Raw genomic sequence first — 22,364 nt, 5'->3', positions numbered from 1 at the left:
TGTAATTGTTAAAAGTGCTTTTCTTTCATAAATATTATTGAGCCCCTTCCTAATATGAGGGCCTGTTGTAAATACAGAAAATACAGCAAAATCAAAACAAAGTCCCTGAATTCATGGAGTTTATATGTAATCAGTTTGAGTGGGAAACAGACAAAAATAAAATATGTCAGTCTGGCACGGTGGTACACACTTGTAATCCTGGCAATGCAGGAGGCTGAAGGAGGAGGATTGCAATTTTGAGGCCAGCCTCAGCAACTTAAGACCCTGTCTCAAAATATACAGTAAAAAAGGTTGGAGGTGGGCTGGGGATGTGGCTCAAGTGGTAGTGCGCTCGCCTGGCATGCGTGCGGCCTGGGTTCGATCCTCAGCACCACATACAAACAAAGATGTTTTGTCCGCCGAAAACTAAATAATAAATATTAAAAATTCTCTCTCTCTCTTTAAAAAAAAAAAAAAAACAGGGTTGGAGGTGTAGTTTGGTGGTAGAGTGCTCCTGGGTTCAAGGTTCAATCCCCAGTACCACAAAAATAGAAATAAAGAAATACATATGAGGTAGTGATAATTACTAAGAAAGACACTAAATGGGGTAAGATGATCAATAAAGACAAAGGGTCAGAATTGGCAGCTATTTTGAATAAAGGGACATTTGAGCAGAGATTTGAAAGAAAGTGAGGAAAACAGATATGAAATCATTTGGGGAAAGCTTGTCCAAGTCAAGGAAGATCAAGTCATGTCAATGTGGCTGGAGAAGAAAAGAATAATAGAGCAGCCCAAGCTGGGGGGACTATATAGGCCATGATAAGGACTTTGAATTTTACTCTTAAAGAAATAGGAGTTATTGGGCTGGGGATGTGGCGCAAGCGGTAACACACTCGCCTGGCATGCGTACGGTTTTGAGTTTGATCCTCAGCACCACATAAAAATAAAGATGTTGTGTCCACCGAAAACTGAAAAATAAATATTAAAAAAGTTCTCTCTCTCTCTCTCTAAAAAAAAAAAAAAAAAAAGAAAGAAAGAAAAGAAATAGGCGGTAGCCCTTGGAACATTTTGAGTAAAGACATGGCAGGACCCAACTCATTTTTTAAAGTCTCACTGAGAGTAAGAGTAGGGGCAGGGAGGCCAGTGAGGAGTCTGATGCGATAATTGTGTGAAAGGTTCCTGTGGACCATGCACAGAGAGGTGTGATAAGAAGTGTGGGAAATGGCTGGATTCAGGTCAGATGTTAAAGTTGACCAGATATGCTGACATATGAAGAAAATTTAAGGAAAATCCCAAGGTGTTTGGGTTGACCAACTCTTAATAGTCAATTTGCCTTTTACTGAGATGGGGAGCATTTGGGGAAGAGCAGGCCTCAGGGTAGAGGTCAGACATCTGTTATTGGGTGTGTTAAGTCTTCAAGGGATGATGCCGAAGAGATGACTGATTAAATGAAGCTGGAGGGTGAGGAAGGGTCTGGACTGCAGATAGAAAGTCAAACACTGAATGAAGTCTCTGTGGAAGAGTGCAGAGAATAACAGGTCCAGAGCAGAGCAGCTGTATGCCCAAGAGGATGACACCATGGAAAACCAGCAAAAGACAGAAGGACCACCATGGGCTGTCTCCTAACCAGAGCTGAGCGAGCCTGGGCTCCCAGACTCCAAAGGGAGAAGCAATGACCCATCAGTCAAATACCACTGACAGGCTGAGGAATGGGAACTGACCAGTGTTTAGCAACTCAAGATCACTGGTGATCTGGACAAGACCAGTTTTAGAGGAGGGGAGTTTTTTTATTTTTGAGTTTTTATTGAGTTTCATCATAAACTGATGCAGAAAAGGGGGCGACAGATGGAAGGGATGTGGGACCCAGAGAGGGTTTTTTTTTTTTTTTTTTTAGAGAGAGAGAGAGAGAATTTTTATTTTTTTAATATTTATATTTTAGTTCTCGGTGGACACAACATCTTTGATCTTTGTTTGTATGTGGTGCTGAGGATCGAACCCGGGCCGCACGCATGCCAGGCGAGCGTGCTACCACTTGAGCCACATCCCCAGCCCCGGGTTTTTGTTTAAAATGAGTGACATAGCATATTTGGCTACAGATAAGATTAAAATTCATGAGGGGATGCAGGTTCAGCTCAGTGGTAGACCATGCACTTAGCATGCTCAAGGCCCTGGGTTCATTCCCTAGCACCAAACCAAGGGGTACTTTATTACCATGCTTCCCCAAATTTTGAGACAGAGACTAAGTTCTTGAGGGTCTCACTAAGATAATTAGACTGGCCTCCAACTTGTGATTTTCATGCCTTAACCTTGCAAGTCACTGGGATTTCTGGCATATGCCAATATGTGCAGCAAAGAGACTGTCTCATATTCCAAGTGTTATTGTACAACATGCTGACTGTGGTTAACAATGTACTATAATCTTGAAAATCACTAGATTTTAAGGCTCCTCACTATAAAAACAATTGTAAGTATGTGAAATAATTCATGTTAACTAGCTCAATGTAGCCCTTCCATAATGCATACATGTATAAAAAGAGGATGTTACACATGATGACTATGTATAGTTTTTATTTGTTAATATTTTTTTTTTAGAGAGAGGTGAGAGAGAGAGAGATACACATACAGAGAGAATTTTTAATATTTATTTTTTAGTTTTCGGCAGACACAGCATCTTTGTTTGGTGCTGAGGATCGAACCCGGGCCACACGCATGCAAGGTGAGCGTGCTACCACTTAAGCCACATCCCCAGCCCTGTTAATATATATAAATAGAGAGCAAACAGTATTTCTGGAATGCTAGGCAAAAGAAAATAATAATTCCACAAGAAAAATGGATGTTGGAGTGACTTTCCAAGCAGGCTTACCTGTAGGCATGGGCTCACTTGGGGACTCGCCCAAGGCCTTGTCGTCGCTGTCATTCTCACACAGGGCAGCAATTCTTCCTTTCCATTCATTTTTAGGGAGCAGTTCCACAACCACCACATCTCCATGAATGGAGCGGTTCCGAGCCTTCATGCCATGGATTAGGATGTCACTGATTAAACCTAGGTAGCACACACAAACACCAGAAATCATTTCAATACATTTGAAGTCTAATCAGCATTCCTGAAAATAAAAACTTCCTTTCTAAGGTGAAGTTAAACTTCTTTTTGGAGGTTAGGAGTGAAGAAATGCTGCCACCAAGTCATACTGTACAGTGTGCTTTCATACAGACTACTTGATCACCTTTTAAAAAATTCTTCTTATTACCTTTCAAGGTAGGTATTAGTTCCTTGCATGTGGGCCTACACTGGAATTATGTGTGATACCTTCAGAATCTGCACAACCAAGGGGGCCATGGTCAGCGGGTTGGTGAACTACATATAATTGCAGAACTGCCACTCTGACAAAGAGAAGCCCCCAGAAAGCCATTGCTTCTCAGTCTGCTTCCACCCAGCCCCACTCCTTGGAAGCTCAGGGTTTGGTTTTGTTTTTCCACTCTGGGATCACAAAATTAACCATATGGTACAATTTATTTTCACACTTTTTCATTTTGATTACTTTTTAGAAATGATTCAATGAGACAATATAGTACATTGAGGCAGTACAAAGGAATGTCTGAGTCACAAACTGCCTTCATTCTAAGTTAAGCTCTACCAATGACCAGGTGTGTAGCTCTGAGCAAGTTACTTTGCTTCTCTGTTTTAGTTTATTACAATAAAACCAGAAATAAGGGGTACAAAGATAGGAGGAATAACTTCTAATGTTCTGTAGTGCGATAGGGTAATTATGGTTAATAACCATAAATTCTATGTTTTAAAACAGCTGGCAGAATTTTGAATGTTCCAAATACAAGAAATTGTAAATGTTTGAAGTGATGGATATAACAATTACCCTTATTTGATTGTTACACATTGTATACAATGTATTGAAATATCACACTGAAAAAAAAAAAAAGAAATATCACACTGAACTCTGTAAATACATGCAATTACTAAGTGTTAATTGAAAATATTTTAATCTTTAAAAAGCAAGATAAGATGAAATAAAACCAACAATAATAGACAAAAAGCTAGGGAGAAGAAAGCCCAAATTCCAGAAACCCAGTGTACATGGGGATGTATGATATGACAATGAAATTTCAACTTTGCTTTCTTCATTGTGTAATATCAGAATAAAAAAGTAGTATGGAAATTTATATAAGATTTATACTAAACCTGAATCTTTACTGCTGGCTCCTTGAAGTCGAACAAAAGCTTCTATTTGTGCTCTGTGTTTATTGACATTCAGAATCCCCTAAAATCATAATAAAAAAATCAGTGTGAAAATTTTTCTTTTCTCCCAGGTTTATCTCCCAAAAGGTCCAGGGTTTTTTTTTTTGTTTGTTTTTTGTTTTTGTTGTTGTTGTTTGTATTTTGTAACAATATTTGTATTGGTTCTTTTTAGTTATGACATAATTATAAAAGCATGGAATATGATTTGTTGTACTTCAATCCCCAGTATTTACCCTCCCCTTCTTTTCCTCCATCCCCTGTTCCCTTACCTCTACTTTTCTCTTCCAAAAGGTCCAGGTTTAAAAAAATTACAAAAGATATCCTCATTATATTCCTATAGGTTTATGATTCTTTTCTTTAGGAATTATATTAAGGTTTCTTTTCTTGATAGCAAATACAATCATTTTGAAATACTGACTATACCAAGTGCTAGACACACTCATATTCATATTGTCAGCAGGAACTTTAGTGTGGCATTCCCAAACTTTGCCAGCATAAAAATCTTCTGAGGCTGAATGTTTTCCTTGATTAGTGGATGCTGATCTATGATGGAGAGGGGGCATGGGAAGAATGGAGGAACTTTGGATTGAGCAAAGTGGAGGGTGGGGAGAGGTTATGAGGGTAGAAAGATGGTGGAACAAGATGGACATCATTACCTTAGGTACACGTAGGATTGCACGAATGGTGCATCTCTACACCATGTACAATCAGAGAATTGAAATGTTGCACTCCCTTTGTGTACAATGAATTGAAATGCATTCTGCTGTCATGTACGACTAAGTAGAACAAATAAAAAATTGAAAAATCTTCTGAGTTGCTTGTTAGAAATGTAAAATCTTTTATAGAACAGTTCTGTGACTTGATTGTGGTGGTGGATGCACACAGATCTATGCATGTGATAAGACTGCACAGGGGGGCTGGGGGTGTGGCTTAAGCGGTAGCGCATTTGCTTGGCATGCGTTCGGCTGGGGTTCGGTCCTCAGCACCACATACAAACAAAGATGTTGTGTCTGCCGAAAATTAAAAAAATAAATATTAAAATTCTCTCCCTCTCTCTCTCTCTCTCTCTCTCTCTTAAAAAAAAAAAAAAAAAAAAAAAGACTGCACAGGGGCTGGGGTTGTAGCTCAGTGGTAGAGCGCTTGCCTAGCACGTGCAAGACGCTGGGTTCAATCCTCAGCACCACACAAAAATAAATTAATAAAATGAAAGGTATTGTGTCCATACAACTAAAAAAAATGAATAAAAAGTTAAAAAAAAAAAAAAGACTGCACACAGCTATATAAGTATATAGTTGTTGAAACCTTAATAATTTGTCTGATTCCTTCCCAAGACCCTCTCAGCACCTGGGTTCTAGGTCCAGGGGGATCACAAAGAGGTCCTTAAAAGGAATGGGAAAATGTACAGGAGCGAAGAAGCTAAATTTCAAAGATTTTATAATGTTGTTAAACTTCCACACCTTGATTCAAAAATATTTCTTCCCTAGTAACAGGAGGTATTTACAAGTCTACTCCCACACTCCATTTGTATGATGCTCTACATGCAGCACAACTAACAACATCATAATAAAGCAGCTTCAAATTGGATAGCCTAGGGCTGTAGGCAGAATGTCCCCCCAGTCACCTTAAATTTCAACAGCCCAGGCTTATTCTGTGTATAGCCTTGCAACTTAGAGGCTTGTGACAGGAGACGAAGAAAAAAAATGATGGATCCTGACATTCATTCTTTATTTTTGCAATACTAGGGACTGAACCCAAGGCCTACCACATGTTAAAAAACAATCCTCCTGCCTCAGCCTCCAGAGGACCTGGGATTACAGCTGTGTGCCACCATGCCCTACTCTGACAGTGATTCTTTTTACCATCCTCACCTGGATATAGCGTCCAGATTTGATCCCAGCTTCCAACACTTCCAAGGGAAGATGTTCTGGGTACTCTTTGCCATGGCTCTCCTGACTCTCATTCTCTCTCTCCTGTCGAGACTGAAGGATAGAATCATAAAGCTCATGGGCGGCTTTTAAGTCTGGCCAAAAGTTGTCCAGGTAATTCTGCATTTAATAAAGGGACAGAGAAACATGGTCAGAAGATAACATTTTTAAATTATAGTACTACTGAAAAATCTTGCCTAGGGAATGCTATTCCTGAGCCTCAAGTTACTGGCTTATTTTCTTCTATTTCCTGAAGCCTTGCCAAGAATCCCACCACGGTGCATTTCTACGCCTTACTTAGGTTTTCTGTATTTTTAAACTTCTCTGTCCAATGCCCCAGCCACCCACCCACCTAAAACACACACACACACACATACACACACACGTAGCCTGACTTTCCATATATTGCACTGCTACAGACAGTAGTCTGTATGGACAGGAAAGTCTCCTATGTGGGTATTCTTACCTTTTTATTTGTGATTTTAACTCAATTTTAATTCTAAGGTAGAGTCTAGCATATTCTCTTTTCTCAAATTGAAAAAAAAAAAAATCCTGATTGTCAACTCTATCATTTTGCTCATTAACTTCAGGGTCCTAGTCAAACAAACTGTGCTAATGCTAATATTAGTATCCTAATTCCATAGTCACTTATCACTAACACCACCAAACTTTTGTCATTGTGAACCACCTCTTCAAGTGGTATTTATCATATTGGCTCTTTTCCATCTAACTTCAAGTCCCCAAAGAAAATTCTGGACTTCCCTCTTATCTGAACTTCACAATCTCTCTCTTTTTCTACCATCATTCACCTCTATGAGGCCCTTGGTCACACAGCATACTTGAGAAATGCTATACAAAATAAAACTGTCCTATCCTACTGAACTACAAAGAAAAGTAATTTTCACAAAAAATAGAAAAATGTAATTTTAGTCAACTGTCCTCTGCAGGAACAAGATATGATATATTACAACAGAAGAAACAAGTGACACTGCCATTAATATCTAGTGCCCCTAGAACTCTCTGGCATGCCAAAACACTTTTTTATAGCAGGGCTAAAAAAATTCTATTGGCAAATCTTTAGCAATACATGCACATGGGAATCCTTATAGAATCTACAATTCAAAATCCAACTAGTCTTTCTGTAAACCGACAGGGGTAATGGAGAGCCTCATTCTAGTTTCTAAATCATAAAATGAAATCAACCAGTAGAAGTTGATTGACCAACTTGGCCGAGAGGGGAGACCAGTCATCTATTGAGAGATTAACAGTCCTCTTGTTTTCTCAAAAGGTGCTTAAGAGATAGGAAGAACTGTATTGTCATGACAGCCTGAAGAAACTGGCACTGATAATGCCACTCCTGTTATGATCTCCACCACGCTGATCTGACAGCCTTCACATAAATTATATCCTATCTCAGCCCCCTTCACTTGTCCATACGAACTCCCAGGAACACTCCTAAGTGGGAAGAGTGAGGAATAGCTGGAAAATAAAACTGCCTTAAAATATTTTGTGTTTTGTGTGTGTATTCAGGAAAATAATCTGGGAGTCGGGTCTGAATGGTGGTTAGGAGCTCTGGAGTCAGACTTCCTGAACACCTTCTGGCTCTACTATTCTCTATCTTGTGACCCTGGCAAGTCACTTACCCTTTTTGTGCTTCAGTTTCTTTACCAATAAGATGGGATAATAACACCTACTGCAGAAGATTTGGGCAAGAATTAAATGAACTAATACACATTGGTGTGTATCATTCCATTTAAATAACACACTTAGGCTTGGCATAGATGCATGTTGAGTATTAGGAGGGACTATAAAACTGCCAGTTTGTTGGTCAAAAATAAGAGAATTGTGGTAATCTTATTCAACCTATTGTCATAATCACTATTATTGTATAAACATTAGAGACTGGGGCATAGCTCAGTGGTACAGTGTGTGCTTGCCATGCACGAGGCCCTGGGTTCAATCCCCAGCACTAAACACCCTCCTCCCACAAAACAAAACAAAACAAAATTAGTCTACTATCAGTAAGAGCTTATTAGGCTGGTCTTGGATCTGTGTGCCTTATAGTCACAGTAGTTTGTCCACATTTGCTAAAGTCAAGGTTAACTAGTTGGAGAATAATAAAGATATGGACTTTTTTTTTTTGTATAGGGACTGAATCCAGGGGCACTCTACCACTAAGCTTGCTCGTTCTATCCATCTCTCTCTCTATTGACAGGGTCTCACTAAATTGCCCAAGTTGGCCTCAAACTTTCGATCCTCCTACCCCAGCCTCCCAAACTGCTGGGATTACAGGCCTGCACTATCATGCCTGGCTGTGCTGCCAAAGGGATCTAGAGCCATATGAGGGTATAACTTAGGATGCACACACACACACAACCACAAATACCTTGAAAGAAATCACGAATACTCCTTCTGTTTCACTTCCATACTGCTGAATCGCCTCTTCATCTTCGGTAACCATAACAATAGGCATCCTATCCTGGCAGTGATGATAGTACCAAACAGCCGCATTGTATATGCTCCTGGAAAAGCAAAGAACACGTGAACTCTCCCAAGGCTGACAGACACAAGCTGTTGTTCAGAGTTTCACATTTGGCTCTTAATCTGCCATCCTTTTGTGCATATAGATATCCATTAATTCATTCATCCCCTTATCAAATTCTTCCTGAGAATCCATTATAAATAAGCCTTGGAGTTGGTGCTCTGGGGGACACAGAGATGAATGAAAAAGCATCTAACATCTTTTCTCCCTGAAGACATCCAACAATCATAGCAAACACTTTTATTTCTTGATTATGGCTTAGAAACCATCAGGCTCTGTCATCTTTTAATAGCCCTTAGTTGAAAGAGTATGTTTCCAAGGAAGTGTACAAACCTGTATGGTCTCTTTTTGTGGGCATTTATTTCCCTTTTGAAAATGAAGGTGCTCTGTAAGGTCCATTTTTTTTTTTTTGGTGTGTGTGTGTGTGTGTGTTTAATTTAGCCAACATTTATTGTATACCTACTATGTGCAAGGCTGTGTACTTAGCAAATGTTATCATTTTGAGTGCTTCTATGTGACTCAATCTGAAGAAAGATTTGCTTTTTTCTTATATTGAACCCAGTGGGAACTTGGAGACTATAAGTAAAAATTCTAAGCCAGGCGCAGTGGTGCACACCGGTAATCTCAGCTGCTCAGGAGGCTGAGGCAGGAGGATCTCGAGTTCAAAGCCAGCCTCAGCAAAAGCTAGGGACTAAGTAATTCAGTGAGACCCTGTCTCTAAATAAAATATAAAATAGGGCTGGGGATGTGGCTTAGTGGTCGAGTGCCCTGAGTTCAATTCCCAGTACCCCTCCCCCTGCCCCCAAATTATATGTATCGTTGATTATTTTGCTTTGGAGAATTGAAATATTTAATGGCTCTATCAGATAAATAATCACAAGGAAAAAGATAACTTACATGTTTTCTATAGGTAAGACATTTTAAAGCTTACAGTCCCTTTGTCCTATACAAAGAAGTGTCACAGGGGCTATTGGTGCCTACCACCTGTACCCTGGACCCAATCTCTGATTTGGATGCAGCTCTGGGAAGCAGTTCTGTCCCTCCTCATGGAGTCATTGAATGGAGTTTACAGCCCTGGGGAAAATCTCTCAATTAAAGGAGGGGGTACTAACTAAATCCTAGCCCTACCCTTTGGGGTGCCTTCAAAGGTACATTCTATAGGGCTTCTCAGAGGTTCCCCAACAAGACTGACCGAGCCTTCATTTCCCACAACAGTGTCACATCCTTTATTCTTTCCCTTCATCCCTCTTTTTTTGTTGTTGTGGTGCTGGGGATTGAACCCAGGGCCTTGGCATGTGAGGCACGCACTCTACCAACTGAGCTATAGCCCCAACCCAACCCTTCATCCCTCTTTCTGCCCCCACTTCCTCACTCCTGTTTTGGGAATCGCCCCCATAAACGCCCCACACCCAACTGCTTACCTCAGGCTGTTTTCAGGTAGATCTTAACTAAGACACTGTATTTCCTAAAACAGCTTCTGTCTAACAAGACTGGTCAAGGATATTAAATTGAGCATTTGACCTCATTAGCTTAAAAGCAATACTCCTTCCCCCCACACAGACACACAGGCAGTGAAGTTACAACTTCTAGATCACTGGAAGGATCCTGCTAGCTCTTAGGGTCAGAGGCAAACTTACCCTGGGGACCTACGTCTCCTTTTTTTTTTTTTTTTGTGGTGCTGGGGATTGAACCCAGGGCCTTGTGAATGCAAGGCAAGCACTCTACCAACTGAGCTATATCCCCAGTCCACCTACATTCTCCTTAATTACAATTTTTTTTTTTTTCAAGGTCCTGGGGATCAAATCCAGGATCTTGCAAACCGTAGGCAAGTGCTTTGACACTGAACTACACCCCCAGCTGTAGTCATTTCTTTCTTTCTTTCTTTCTTTTTTTTTTTTTTTCTTATTTGGAGACAGGGTCTCTCTAAATTGCTCAGGCTGGCCTGAATATCTTGTGACCTGCCTCAGCCAGCAAAGTCACTAGGATCACAGGTGCACACCACCACACTGGCTCCCCTAATAATAATTTAAAAATTTTAACAATTACATATTCAAATGACTTATCTGTTATACTGGTGCATTAATCATTTGAGTATTAATCATGGCTGCTGGATAATTGTTGGTTTATTCTGGCATACTATTTAGATCAACTTGCAAATAGTCAATGATGAGGAAATGAAAGATGACTTGCTGCCACACCTGGTCTGCCATTTTTCCATGGATTCTCCTCTTTCCCGGGGGAGATAGCAATGCTGCTGGAATTCATTAGCAAAGAGAATGCAATCATGACGCGCATCCTTCAGGAGGTTTCGCAGTTTGTTATATTGTCTGTAACACAGAGGAGAAAAATGAATCTAACACAGCAGGTACTCATCTCCTGCAATCTCCTGCTAAGGATCCAGTAAGTAAGTGAGTAAATAAATAAATAATAGGGAAAGAAAGAAATAAAGGAAGAAAGAAAGAAAGAAATTTTAGAGCAAAAGATTGATTATTTAAAACCCGAGAAGCACTTATTGGCCTTAGTGTTATTGGGCTGCTATTTTCTCCATTTTGCCTGCTAGAATGTACTTCAGCAGGGCCTAGTTAATTAGTTTGCAAATTAATTAAACTCTTTTTCTTTGCTTTCCCCTCTGTGACTTCTGATCTTTTTACTATGTAATTGTATTGCCCTGTCCCTCTTCAAAGCTTGAGTACACAGAGGCTAGCAAAATCTGACACTTTATTTTTGTCCCTCACTTTGTTCTGTAAATGGCATTAAGGACTAACACATTGTACTTTTTGCTGGCAGTCCCAGGAAAGGACATACAAGGTAAATAAGTTTAGGGACTTATTTGTGAATTTTATTTAGCAGTCACTCTGATTTACATGAAGGAGAGCTAGCCTCACCTGTCAGACACCTAATAGAAAGTTGTAAATCTTTCCCCATCAAGACACCTTTCTAACAACACCAGCCACAGTCATAATTCAAAAATTAAGTCTAGGGGCTGGGGAAATAGTTCAGTTGGTAGAGAACCTGCCTCGCATGCACAAGGCCCTGGGTTCAATCCCCAGCACCAAAAAATAAAAATAAAAAATAAATCAAGTAGACTATGGGTCAATTTCTAAGAAGGTGCTTTTGAAAAGTCTAAGTAGTATGAAATTACAAAGACCATTCAATTATTTTAAAGGGAGTTAACTGAGGTTTTGTTTCATTGTGCTAGGATCTCACACATCTGCACACATCTACCTCTAAGGTACACTTCCAGCCACCAAACTAATGTTTATAGTTCTTATAGTAATAGTAATGATGATGATTATAGTTTGACTAAGACTGGAAATAATCTCTTGTTTTTTACTTACAAAACATCAATTTACGTGGTTCCACCTAATAATGATCACCAACATGTATTTATGCCAAATATGAGTGTATTATTTGAGTGTTTATTGTCTATTTAAAAATTGATTCAGTGGGGCGTAGTGATGTACATCTGTAATTCTAGCAACTTGGGGGGCTGGGGCTCTATAGCTCAGTGGTAGATTGCTTGACTAGAATGCACAAAGTCTTGGGTTCAATCCCCAGTACCACCAAAAAAAAAAAAAAAAAAAAATTGCAAGTAGTTCTAGCAACTTGGGATGCTAAGGCAGAAGATCACAATCAAGGCCAGCCTTGGAAACTTAGTGAGACCATATCTAAAAAAAAAAAAAAAAAAGGGTGTTTGGGGGTGCTGACGATGCAGCTCAGTGGTGGAGGTCCCTCAGTTCTCTACAAACCCCAGTACTCCAACCCCCCAAATTTAAACCAGATGTTAACATGTTATCCAAAGTATCATTTAACATGTGAGGTTTTTTTTTTTTTTTTTTGGTGGTGGTGGCACTGGGGATTGAACCCAAGGATGCTCTATCACTAAGCAACATCCTCAGCTCTTTTGAAATTTTATTTTGGGAAAGGGTCTCACTATTTGCCCAGATGGGTCTTGAACTTGCAATCCCCCTGCCTCAATCTCCCAAGTAGCTAAAATTATAGATGTGGACCACTATACCCAGCTAACATGTTTAATAAAATTCGTTCTTTTCCACTCCCACTTCCAGCCTGCCACCATGGATTTAAAAAAAGAATAAATGAGGGCTGGGGCTGTGGCTTAGCAGTAGCTCACTTGCCTGGCATGTGTGAGGCACTGGGTTTGATTCTCAGCACCATGTATAGATAAACAAAATAAAGGTTTATCAACAATTTAAAAAAAAAAAAGAATAAATGAATCTTTTGGGCCAGGTGTGGTGGCATATATTTATAATCCCAGTGGTTTAGGAGGCTGAGGCAGAAGAATCGAAAATTTGAGGCCAGCCCCAGTAACTAAGTGAGGCCCAAAGCAACTTAGTGAGACCCTCTCTGAAAATAAAAAGGGGCTAGGGATGTGGCTCAGAGGTAAAGCATCCCTGGATTCAATCCCCAATATAAAAAAAAAAAAGATTTTGGGGGCTGGGAGTATAGCTCAGTGGTAGAGCATGTGCCTAGAATGCTTGAGGCCCTGGGTTTGCCATCCTTCCCTGCAGCCTTTTCATTAAGGCAAAGACAGAACTCCCCAATTTACCCTACTAAAGCCACGGCAACTACTGATATCTGTGTAATCTTATAATTCACATGAAAACAAGAGACACTGACATTATTTGGAATCCCCTTAAAACAATCAGGCTTGGGGGGAAATCTCAATGGTAGAACATGTACTTGGTAATGTGTGAGGCCCTGGGTTATATCCCCAGCATGGCCAGAAAAAAAAGAAACAAACAAAAATTATCAATAGTAACTTATAAAATGTCACAATGAACAAAGGGACTCAGTTCCCTTTCTACCAATGCACTGTATTTTTCTTAACATAATTCCATTTGTACAAAAGCCACTCCCCTCCCACAAGATTGGTAGAACATGTGAAGTTGGTAATTTCTCATCTTCACAAATACTTTTTTAAAACTTCTACATTGAGCCAGGTGTGATGGTGCACGCCTGTAATCCCAGCAGCTCAAGAGGCTGAGGCAGGAGGATTCAAGGTGCAAAATCAGTCTCAGCAAGTCAGTGAGGCCCTGAGAAGCTCAGTGAGAGCCTGTCTCAGAAGAAAAAATAAAAAGGGCTGGGGATGTGGTTTGGTGGTTAAGTGCCCCTGGGTTCAATCCCTGGGACCAAAAGACAAACAAACAAACAAAAAACAATCATTTCTACATTGCACTGTTAACAGGGGTCAGCTTTGCAGGAGGATATATTAGATTTTCATTTTCTGCTTTACACCTTTCTTTAACATGTGAACTTTTAAAAATGAACACTTATTTGTTAAGCAATAGATTTCGAAAGTGATTTTATAAACAACTGTAATTTATTATTTCAGAGAAAACAGAAAAAATATTGCCTATTTTTGGTCTTATCTCATGCTATGGTTTGAACATGGCCCCCAAAGTTCCCATGATGCACACTGAACTCCCAGTGCAGGGTTGTGGAGGAGTCGCTTTAAGAGGCAACTAGCCGGCCATTCAGGAGGCTGAGGCAGGAGGATCGCCAAGTTTGAGGTCAGTCTCCACAACTTGGCAAGACCCTGTCTCGAAAAGAAAAGGAGGGGATGGGCGCAAGGTGGCACACACCTGTAATCCCAGAGGCTCTGGAGGCTGAGGCAGGAATATCATGAATTCTGCAATTTATCGAGGCCCTTGGTGGTGAAGGCTGCATAACAATGTCAAAGTACTTGATGCACTTGAACGGTACACTTACAAATGGTTAAAATGGTTACTAGTGGTTAAAATGTTAAATTTTATGTATATTTTACCACAAAAACATGATTTAAAAAATAGAAATCCTACTTGGCAAAATCAAAACAGAACCACTCGTTTCAGTGAAATAAAGTGCACTGAAAGGAGATGAGGGAGGTTTCCTAGAATAGGTGACCCTTGAGGCCTGAAAGATGAATGGGAGCTGGCTGGAGGAAGGGCCGAGGGGGGAAGGCGGCAGACAGTACACGCCACTCCAGCATCTTTGGCTCACAGCCGAGGCTTAATCAGTATCTTCCAAATGCTGTGTGTGTGTGTGTGTGTCTCCCCCCCGCCCCCCGCCCCCATCCAAGTCCAGGGTAATAATGTTTCTGAATAAACTCTGATATTTTCAGAACCCAGTTACCCTCCTACTAGGGTTCATATACATCCCCTTCACTCTAGGACCAGGATTCCTTGCCAAATAATGACATGCCACAAGCCAGACCCAGTATAACCACCAGACCAGAATAATGCCTATATATATATGAATATATATAAATTATTTGGCATTTAACCACTGACCACATCCCTAGCTATTTTTTATATTTTATTTAGAGACAAGGTCTTACTGAGTTGCTTAGGGCCTCACTAAGTTGCTAAGGCTGGCTTTGAACTTGCGATCCTCCTGCCTCAGCCCTCTGAGCTGCTGGGATTACAGGCATACACCACTGCACCCGGCCCTTCCAAATATTTAGAAAAGTATCTAACCTAACAAGACTTTTCCAAAACTTAGTTTGCACTCCCATATATTTTTCTTAGACTTTTATTACATGCTTCCGTTTGTCAGCTACCTATCAGCCAGATAAAACAAATGAACAAATAGCCCAGGAATACTAATGGGAAAAGCAGGAAACAAATTACAGATTACTCTGAGCATGACAATCAGCTTCCTTGTAGATGTGTCAGCTTATAGTTATAATTTAATAGTGCATACATGCAATATAGTCATATTTTCTGCTAGTCAGAGTTTGTAGTGCTTATGATAGAATTAGATAGATGAGTGTCCTGTGTGGAGTCAGCACAGAGCATCATGGGACCTTGAACAAGTTTGACCAGAATGACAGGAGAGCAGTGGTTTTGAGTCAAGTGCCATAAAAATATCTTAAGTTTTAAAAACTTCACAGTCTTGCAGAAAAACCCTACCTCCCTTGGACTGGCTTGGACTTTTTTCTAGATCTCTATCACCTAAATATTTCAAAAATTTCTTGGGGCCAGCTAAACTTCCTTCTGTAGGTTGATCCCCCCACCCCCTCCCAGATGGAGTCTTGCTGTATTGCTCAGACTGATGTCAAACTCCTAGACTCAAGTTATCCTTCTGCCTCAGCCTCCTGAGTGCTGGAACTGTGACAGTCAAGCCAAAGTGACTCCATTTTGTTTAGTAACTCCATTTTGTAAAACAACCATGCCAAGTAGAAGGGTCATGACCAGGGCAAGATGTTTTTTTGCTTTTGCTATAGAAACCTTTAAGAACACAGAACTACCTAATGGGGCATTGTTTTTATAACTAGGGTAACGGGGCTCTGTTTCTGTAACTGGGGTGACTGGGCTCACTGTGATTAGCTAGGCGTCCCTCCGCCTGACTGCACTCTCCTGCTTCTGGCTTGCTTGCATTGGCTAACCACCCCCCCCACCCCGCCCAACATCCCTTTTGTGGTTTTCAGGCTTATAAGGAGTGCCTTTGCAATTGTTTGGGGCTGATCAGGGGAACTGCTTTATGTTCTGGTCAGTTGGCACTAGTGTGCTTCAATAAAGGCTTGATTCAATTATATGTGAGTGGTCTGGAAGTCAGTTTATGAAACCCAGGGACAAAGCTTTAACTATAACAGAACTACAGGCACACACCACTGAAACCAGGTTAAACTGTTTTTTTACTGTTTTTATTTGATGGCGACCTTACCTACAGATGCAACAACAATCCCCACATGACCGCACTCTCGAAGGGTTAGAAGTGGGCATCCCACAATCAGAGGGAAGGCTTACAAGAGGTAAAATCTGTACTAAATATGTTTGCCAGCTAGGTTACAATAGGCTGGCCCTTCTAGACTCACTTTCAAAATCCTTGGGTTTTCTACAAGAGAAGTTTGTTATTTATATGTAGCCAATACGCTCAGTGCATTTTTGAGGACTGCATATTGGGCCATCTGAGTGACTACAGTTATAGTCTGGCTCTTGTATGTCCCCAAAGGCCCTTGTGTTAAAGACCTGGTTCCCAGGGTGCTGCTATTTAGAGATGGTGAAAGCTCTAAGAGGCGGGGCCTAGCGGGAGGTCTTCAGGTCTTTGGGAGAGGGTCTTTGAAGGGGACAGTGGGACCCCTGCCCCTTCCTCTTCCTTTTTTTTGCTTCCTACCTACAAAGTGAGTGGCTTTGCTCTGTCACTTGCTCCTGACATATCTGATATGCTGCCTTGCCACGGGACCAAAAGCAATGATCATGTGTCAAACGCCTATCCATCATGGACTAGAATCTCCACAATGTCAGCCAAAGTCCACCTTGTCTCTTTATGAGTTAATCATCTCAGACAGCTGACAACACTTTCCAACTTGCACTGCCATCAGGGCCCTGCCTCTCAGAAGCTAGACACTTGGTCTTCCTCTAGTGTTCTCTCTCTGTCCAGTTACATAAGCCAGAAACCTCAATATTATCTTTGACACCACCTTCTCACCATCTTACATATCTAAAACTATCACTAAGTTCTATAGGTCAAAAAATTTGCTATTTTGAGATATAATTCATTTATATTTGTAAAATGTACAATACAATAATTTTCATAGAGTCACAGAGTTATGCAACTATTACTGTTATCTAATTCCAGACCAGTTTCATTATCCTAAGAGAAACCTGCATCCAGCCAGGTAGAGGGGTCCACACCTATAATCCTAGTGACATGGGAGGCTGAGGCAGGAGGATCACAAGTTTAAGGCCAGCCTGGGCAACTTAGACCTTGTCTCAGAATAAAAAGGGCTGGAGAATATAGCTTAGTGGCAGAGCACTTGCCTAGCATGTGTGAAGCTCTGGGTTGGGTCCCCAGTACCACAGAAAAAAAAGAAAAGAAACCTGCCATTCTTCCTTTCCCTTAGCCCATCCTTTGGCAACACTAATCTGCCTTCTGTCTCTATTGATCTGCCTCTACATGACATTTAAATAATGAAATTATACAATAGATGGTGTCTTTGTGTGGTTGGTGTATTTTACTTGGCATGATGTTTTCAAGTTTCATCTATGTTGTAAACATGCTCAGCTTTTTATGGCTGAATAATATTCCACTGTATGAATGCACCACATTTTGCTTGAACATCAGTTAATGGACACTTGGTTTATTTCTACCTTTTTGCTTATAGATGAAGCTTCTGTGAATATTCCATCTTTTTCTGTTTCAATGTGGATACTTTTCAGTTTCCTTGGTTATATATTTAGATAGTTTTATAGATTTTTACCTACTAAGTAGCTCTTGGAACTATCCACTTATCTCCGTGTCTAAGCTCCCAGCATCTCTGCTATGATTGGAGCAGGTTTTGAGTGTGTCCCCTAAGGGTTCATGAGTTGAACGTTTATTTTTTTTGTTTGTGGGTATGTAGTCCTAGGGAATCATTTGTTGAGATTTAATCCCTATTGTGAGATATTAAGGGCGGGTGGCAACTTATCCCACTGTTGTATTTAGAAGTGGGGCCTTTGGGAGGTGGTTAGGGTTAGATGTCATAAAGGTGGAACCCTCATGACAGAATTACTGGTAATTTTTTAAGAGGAAGACAGACCATCAGAAGATACACACATACATACATGTGTTCCCTGCCTCTTGCCATGTGGAGACCTGCACTACCTTGGGACTCCATTAGTAACAAGTCCATATCACCAGGTGGAGCCCATCACATTGGGCCTCTAGAAACATGAGCTAAACAAACCTTTTTTCTTTATAAAGTAGCCTGTCTTGAGTATTCCATTATAGTAAAACAAAATAGACCAATATATTCTCTCATCTGGACTACAACAGTAGCCTCTTCCCTTTTTTTCTTCAGGACTCTTTTCTACTTGGCCCTGCAATTTTTTTAGAAATATTTTTAGTTGTGGATGGACACAATACTTTTATATTATTTATTCATTTTTTATATGGTGCTAAGGATCAAATCCAATGCCTCACATGTGCTAGGCAAGTACTCTGCCACTGATCCACAGCCCCAGCCCAGGGACCTGCAAATAGTTTAAAGACAGGAATCTTATTGTGTTATCCCACTTTACTTAAAACCCTTCCCTGACATCCCGGAGGTCCATGGGACTTCCCAACTGATCCAGCTGTGCTTTCTCAGTTCCTTGAGAGTGCCACACCCCCATCACAGGCCCTGCACAAGCACCTCCCCTTGCCTGATAAACTTTTCTCCTTTCTCTGCGTGGTCTACTCCTACTTATCCCTTGGAGCTCAGCAGAGGCATCTGCCCAAGGAATGCCCTTCCTTGCTTCCTGGCTGCTAGGAGCTCTGTTGCTACCACCTCCCTGTATTTCCCTGCACACGTCACGATCACAGTCCTACCTCTGTGTGAGACTACCCGATTCCTGCTTGTCGCCCCTTCAGGTGAGTCTGCTTTCATTTACCACTATACCCTCAGTGCTAGCAGTTTCTGGAGACTATGTTCCCTCAATACGTATTTGTTACCATCTGAATACATGAATGTAGCAGACAGGGCAGCCTTATTATAGATTTACCAATTAACACTTGATTAAATAATTTAAGGATTTAGATGACAGGCATGTGATTATCTTAAACAACCAAAGACTTGACATTATTCACTCTTTTGTACAATACACTTATGAGAACAGGCATTCTCTGCATTGAAATTAAAATCAAAATGTAAATTCACATTACATATAGAATCAGATAGGAGATTATCTTTTTACGGTTAAACCCAACTCTGGTGATTTCATTTCAGTAACACAGTGTCATCTGCCACATTAAATTATAGTTGGCCCTCTGCATCCTCGTGTTTCACACCTGAGGGAACCTCATCTATAGAGGGAAATAATCAGATAAAAAGAATTTCAACTGTACTGAAAATGTGGAGTTTTTCTTAAACTTATTTCCTAAATAACATAACTGTATACATAGTATTTATATTGTATTAGGTTCCTCCTCCTCCTTCTCCTCCTGATTGAACCCAAGTTCTTGAGACAGGGTCTCGCTAAGTTGCTGAGACTGTCTTTGAACTCACCTTCCTCCTGTCTCAGCTTCCCAAATTCTTGGAATTATAGGAATGCACTAATATGGTAATCTAGAGAAAATTTCAAACATGAAGGAGGATGTGCATAGGTAATATGCAAACACTATGCCATTTCACATAAGGGACCTGAGCATCCTCAGCATTTGTTTCCCTCAGGTGTCCTAGAACCAATTTCCCCTGAATACTAAAGAACAACTATCTATAATGTTTGTTTGTAGTTTTCTAATTTTTAAACTATGTTTATTTACTTTAAAGGTCTGATTTGGTTTTATGGTTGTATTAAGTATTTAAATATGAGAACTTATACCTAGACTTTTGTTTAAATACCAGTACAGTAAAATACATATAAAATATATTAACATGGGATATCCAGGAGCATTTTTGTCTTTTAGAAACAGGGTTAATACATTATTCATGTTGAAAAACCCTGATGTATTGGAGAAGAAGTTGAAACCTATGTGACCTCATAGAGCCCCCCCCCCCAAGTATAATATGATTCCAATCTTATACTGTACACCACCAAAAAACAGAGGCACAGAATACTGATACTCTCTGAAGCTCTATGGAAGGAATTCAGGAGGGAGTCAAAAGGAGAAGGCAAGGCATCCTCACAGTGGACACCAGATCACACCAGGCATCATTAACCAACAAAGCTTTCCCAAGCAATCAGATTCCTAGAAGCATATTGTATAGAAGGAATTATATACTGACATCTCAAAAATATCCAAGGAAGAACTGAAAAACAAAACATTGCCCGACAGTAAATGAAACAAAACACCAGAGAGCCTCTTACTAGGCCAAGTTTGTTTAAATGTAGAAAGCTGATTTTCACCACACACACACACACACACACAAAAAAAAAAAGATAAGGAAATGGACATATTAATCAGCTTGATTTAGCCTTCTAAACATATTTCAAAACATGTTAAACATCATGTTTACATCATTTATTGGTGAACTTAAAAAAAATCAAATGATTTGCACTTACATAGTATTTATATTGCACTTAACATTAATGAAGGCCAAATTAATAAAGAGATTCTCTTAGATCTTATATATTCAATGGCAGTACTGAAGGTTGAACCCAGTGTTTCCCCCATGCTAGCCAAGCATTCTAACACTAAGCTAAACCCCATGGCTGGCCTCAACTTTGTAGTCTTGCCTCAGCCTCCTTCTGAGTCGCTGGGATTACAAGTGTGCACCATTGCACTCAGCTTATAATAAACTTTTTTTTTTTGGTACAGGGGTTGAACCCAGGAGTGATTAACCACTGAGCCACACCTCTAGCCCTTTAAAAAAAAAAAAAAAAAAAATATATATATATATATATATATAAATATATATATTTACTTATTTTTTAATTGTAGTTGGACACAATATCTTTATTTTATTCATTTATTTTTATGTGGTGCTGAGGATTGAAACCAGGGCCTCACACATGCTAGGCAAGCACTCTACCACTGAGCCACAACCCCAGCACCCCCAGCCCTTTTTTAATATTTTATTGAAAGACTGGGTCTCGAAATATGATTTGTCAAGAACTATGTAATGTTTTGAACAACCAACAATAAAAATAAAAAAAAGAAAAAAAAAAAAAAGAAAGACTGGGTCTCACTGAGTTGCTTAGGGCCTCTCTAAGTTGCTAAGGCTGGCTTTGAACTTGTGATCTTCTTGCCTCAACCTCCAAAGGTGCTGGGATTACAGGCATGGGCCACTGCACCCAGCTCATAATATATTTTTTAAAAATATTTTTTAGTTGTAGATGGACATAATACCTTTATTTAATTTATTTTATTTTTTTATGTGGTGCTGAGGATCAAACCCAGTGACTCATGCATACTAGGCGAGTGCTCTACTCCTGAGCCACAACCCCAACCCTCATAATAGATTTTTTAAGACCAGTTTCAAACCTATTTCGCTTTTTGACCTAACCTCACACCCACTTATACGTTTGTACTTTGTTTTTTTTTTTTTAATATTTATTTTTTTTTTAGTTTTTGGCGGACACAACATCTTCGTTTGTATGTGGTGCTGAGGATCGAACCCAGGCCGCACGCATGCCAGGCGAGCACGCTACCGCTTGAGCCACATCCCCAGCCCACGTTTGTACTTTGGATAGTTCACATTAACTATCCTTCTGTGGCTATGATCCTTCATAATTACTTTCTTGTTCCTTGCAGTTGACCCCAGTGAAACAACAGGTTTATTATGAGAGGAATTAAGACTTCTTTTTGTATTCCTCAAGGCCTAGAACTAGGAACTCAAAAAGTATTTATTAAGGTGGGGGGGTGGGGCATGGCTGGTGGAACATGCCTATAATCCCAGCCACTCAGAAGACTGAGGCAGGAGGATCTAAAATTCCAGGCCTCCAGGCCAGCCTGAGAAATTTAGCAAGACTTTGTCTCAAAAAAAAAAAAAAAAAAAAAGTATGGGGGAGTAGCTCAGCAGTACAGTGCCCCTGGGTTTGATCCCCAGTACTGGAAAAAAGAAAAGGGCTTATCCAATGAAAAAAAGCAGAATGTTATCATAAAAACCTATTTCATAAAACCTTATCTTTTGTTTTTGCATTTAGTATATTGAGAGACACGGTAAAGTACTGGAAAACCAATAGTTTTTCATCAAGTTAACTACTTTTGAAATGTTCAGGAGAAAAGACATTTAAATTCTGACTCTTTGCTTTTGAATGTCTCA

The 22,364-nt window shown here is 40.1% G+C and overlaps 1 protein-coding gene across 4 annotated transcripts in view; it reads right to left on the bottom strand.

Annotated features, from left to right (window-relative positions):
- Dis3l (DIS3 like exosome 3'-5' exoribonuclease) overlaps positions 1-22,364 on the bottom strand; it is a 38,661-nt gene that overhangs the window by 13,426 nt on the left and 2,871 nt on the right. For 2 of the 4 annotated variants that reach the window (XM_027924126.2, XM_027924112.2), the window contains exons 3-7: positions 10,897-11,025; positions 8,543-8,678; positions 6,100-6,276; positions 4,175-4,253; positions 2,843-3,022 (exon numbers count right to left, since the gene is read on the bottom strand). In XM_027924126.2, the coding sequence (XP_027779927.1) occupies positions 2,843-3,022; positions 4,175-4,253; positions 6,100-6,276; positions 8,543-8,678; positions 10,897-11,025 (701 nt within the window). Of the gene's footprint in view, positions 1-2,842; positions 3,023-4,174; positions 4,254-6,099; positions 6,277-8,542; positions 8,679-10,896; positions 11,026-22,364 lie in introns of those variants that run through there. The other 2 variants (XM_071608409.1, XM_027924130.2) reach the window with 2 other exon arrangements.

The sequence above is a fragment of the Marmota flaviventris genome, chromosome 2 (assembly GCF_047511675.1).
Source record: "Marmota flaviventris isolate mMarFla1 chromosome 2, mMarFla1.hap1, whole genome shotgun sequence".
NCBI classification, from domain to species: domain Eukaryota; kingdom Metazoa; phylum Chordata; class Mammalia; order Rodentia; family Sciuridae; genus Marmota; species Marmota flaviventris.
This window is presented reverse-complemented; position numbering and strand designations above follow the sequence as displayed.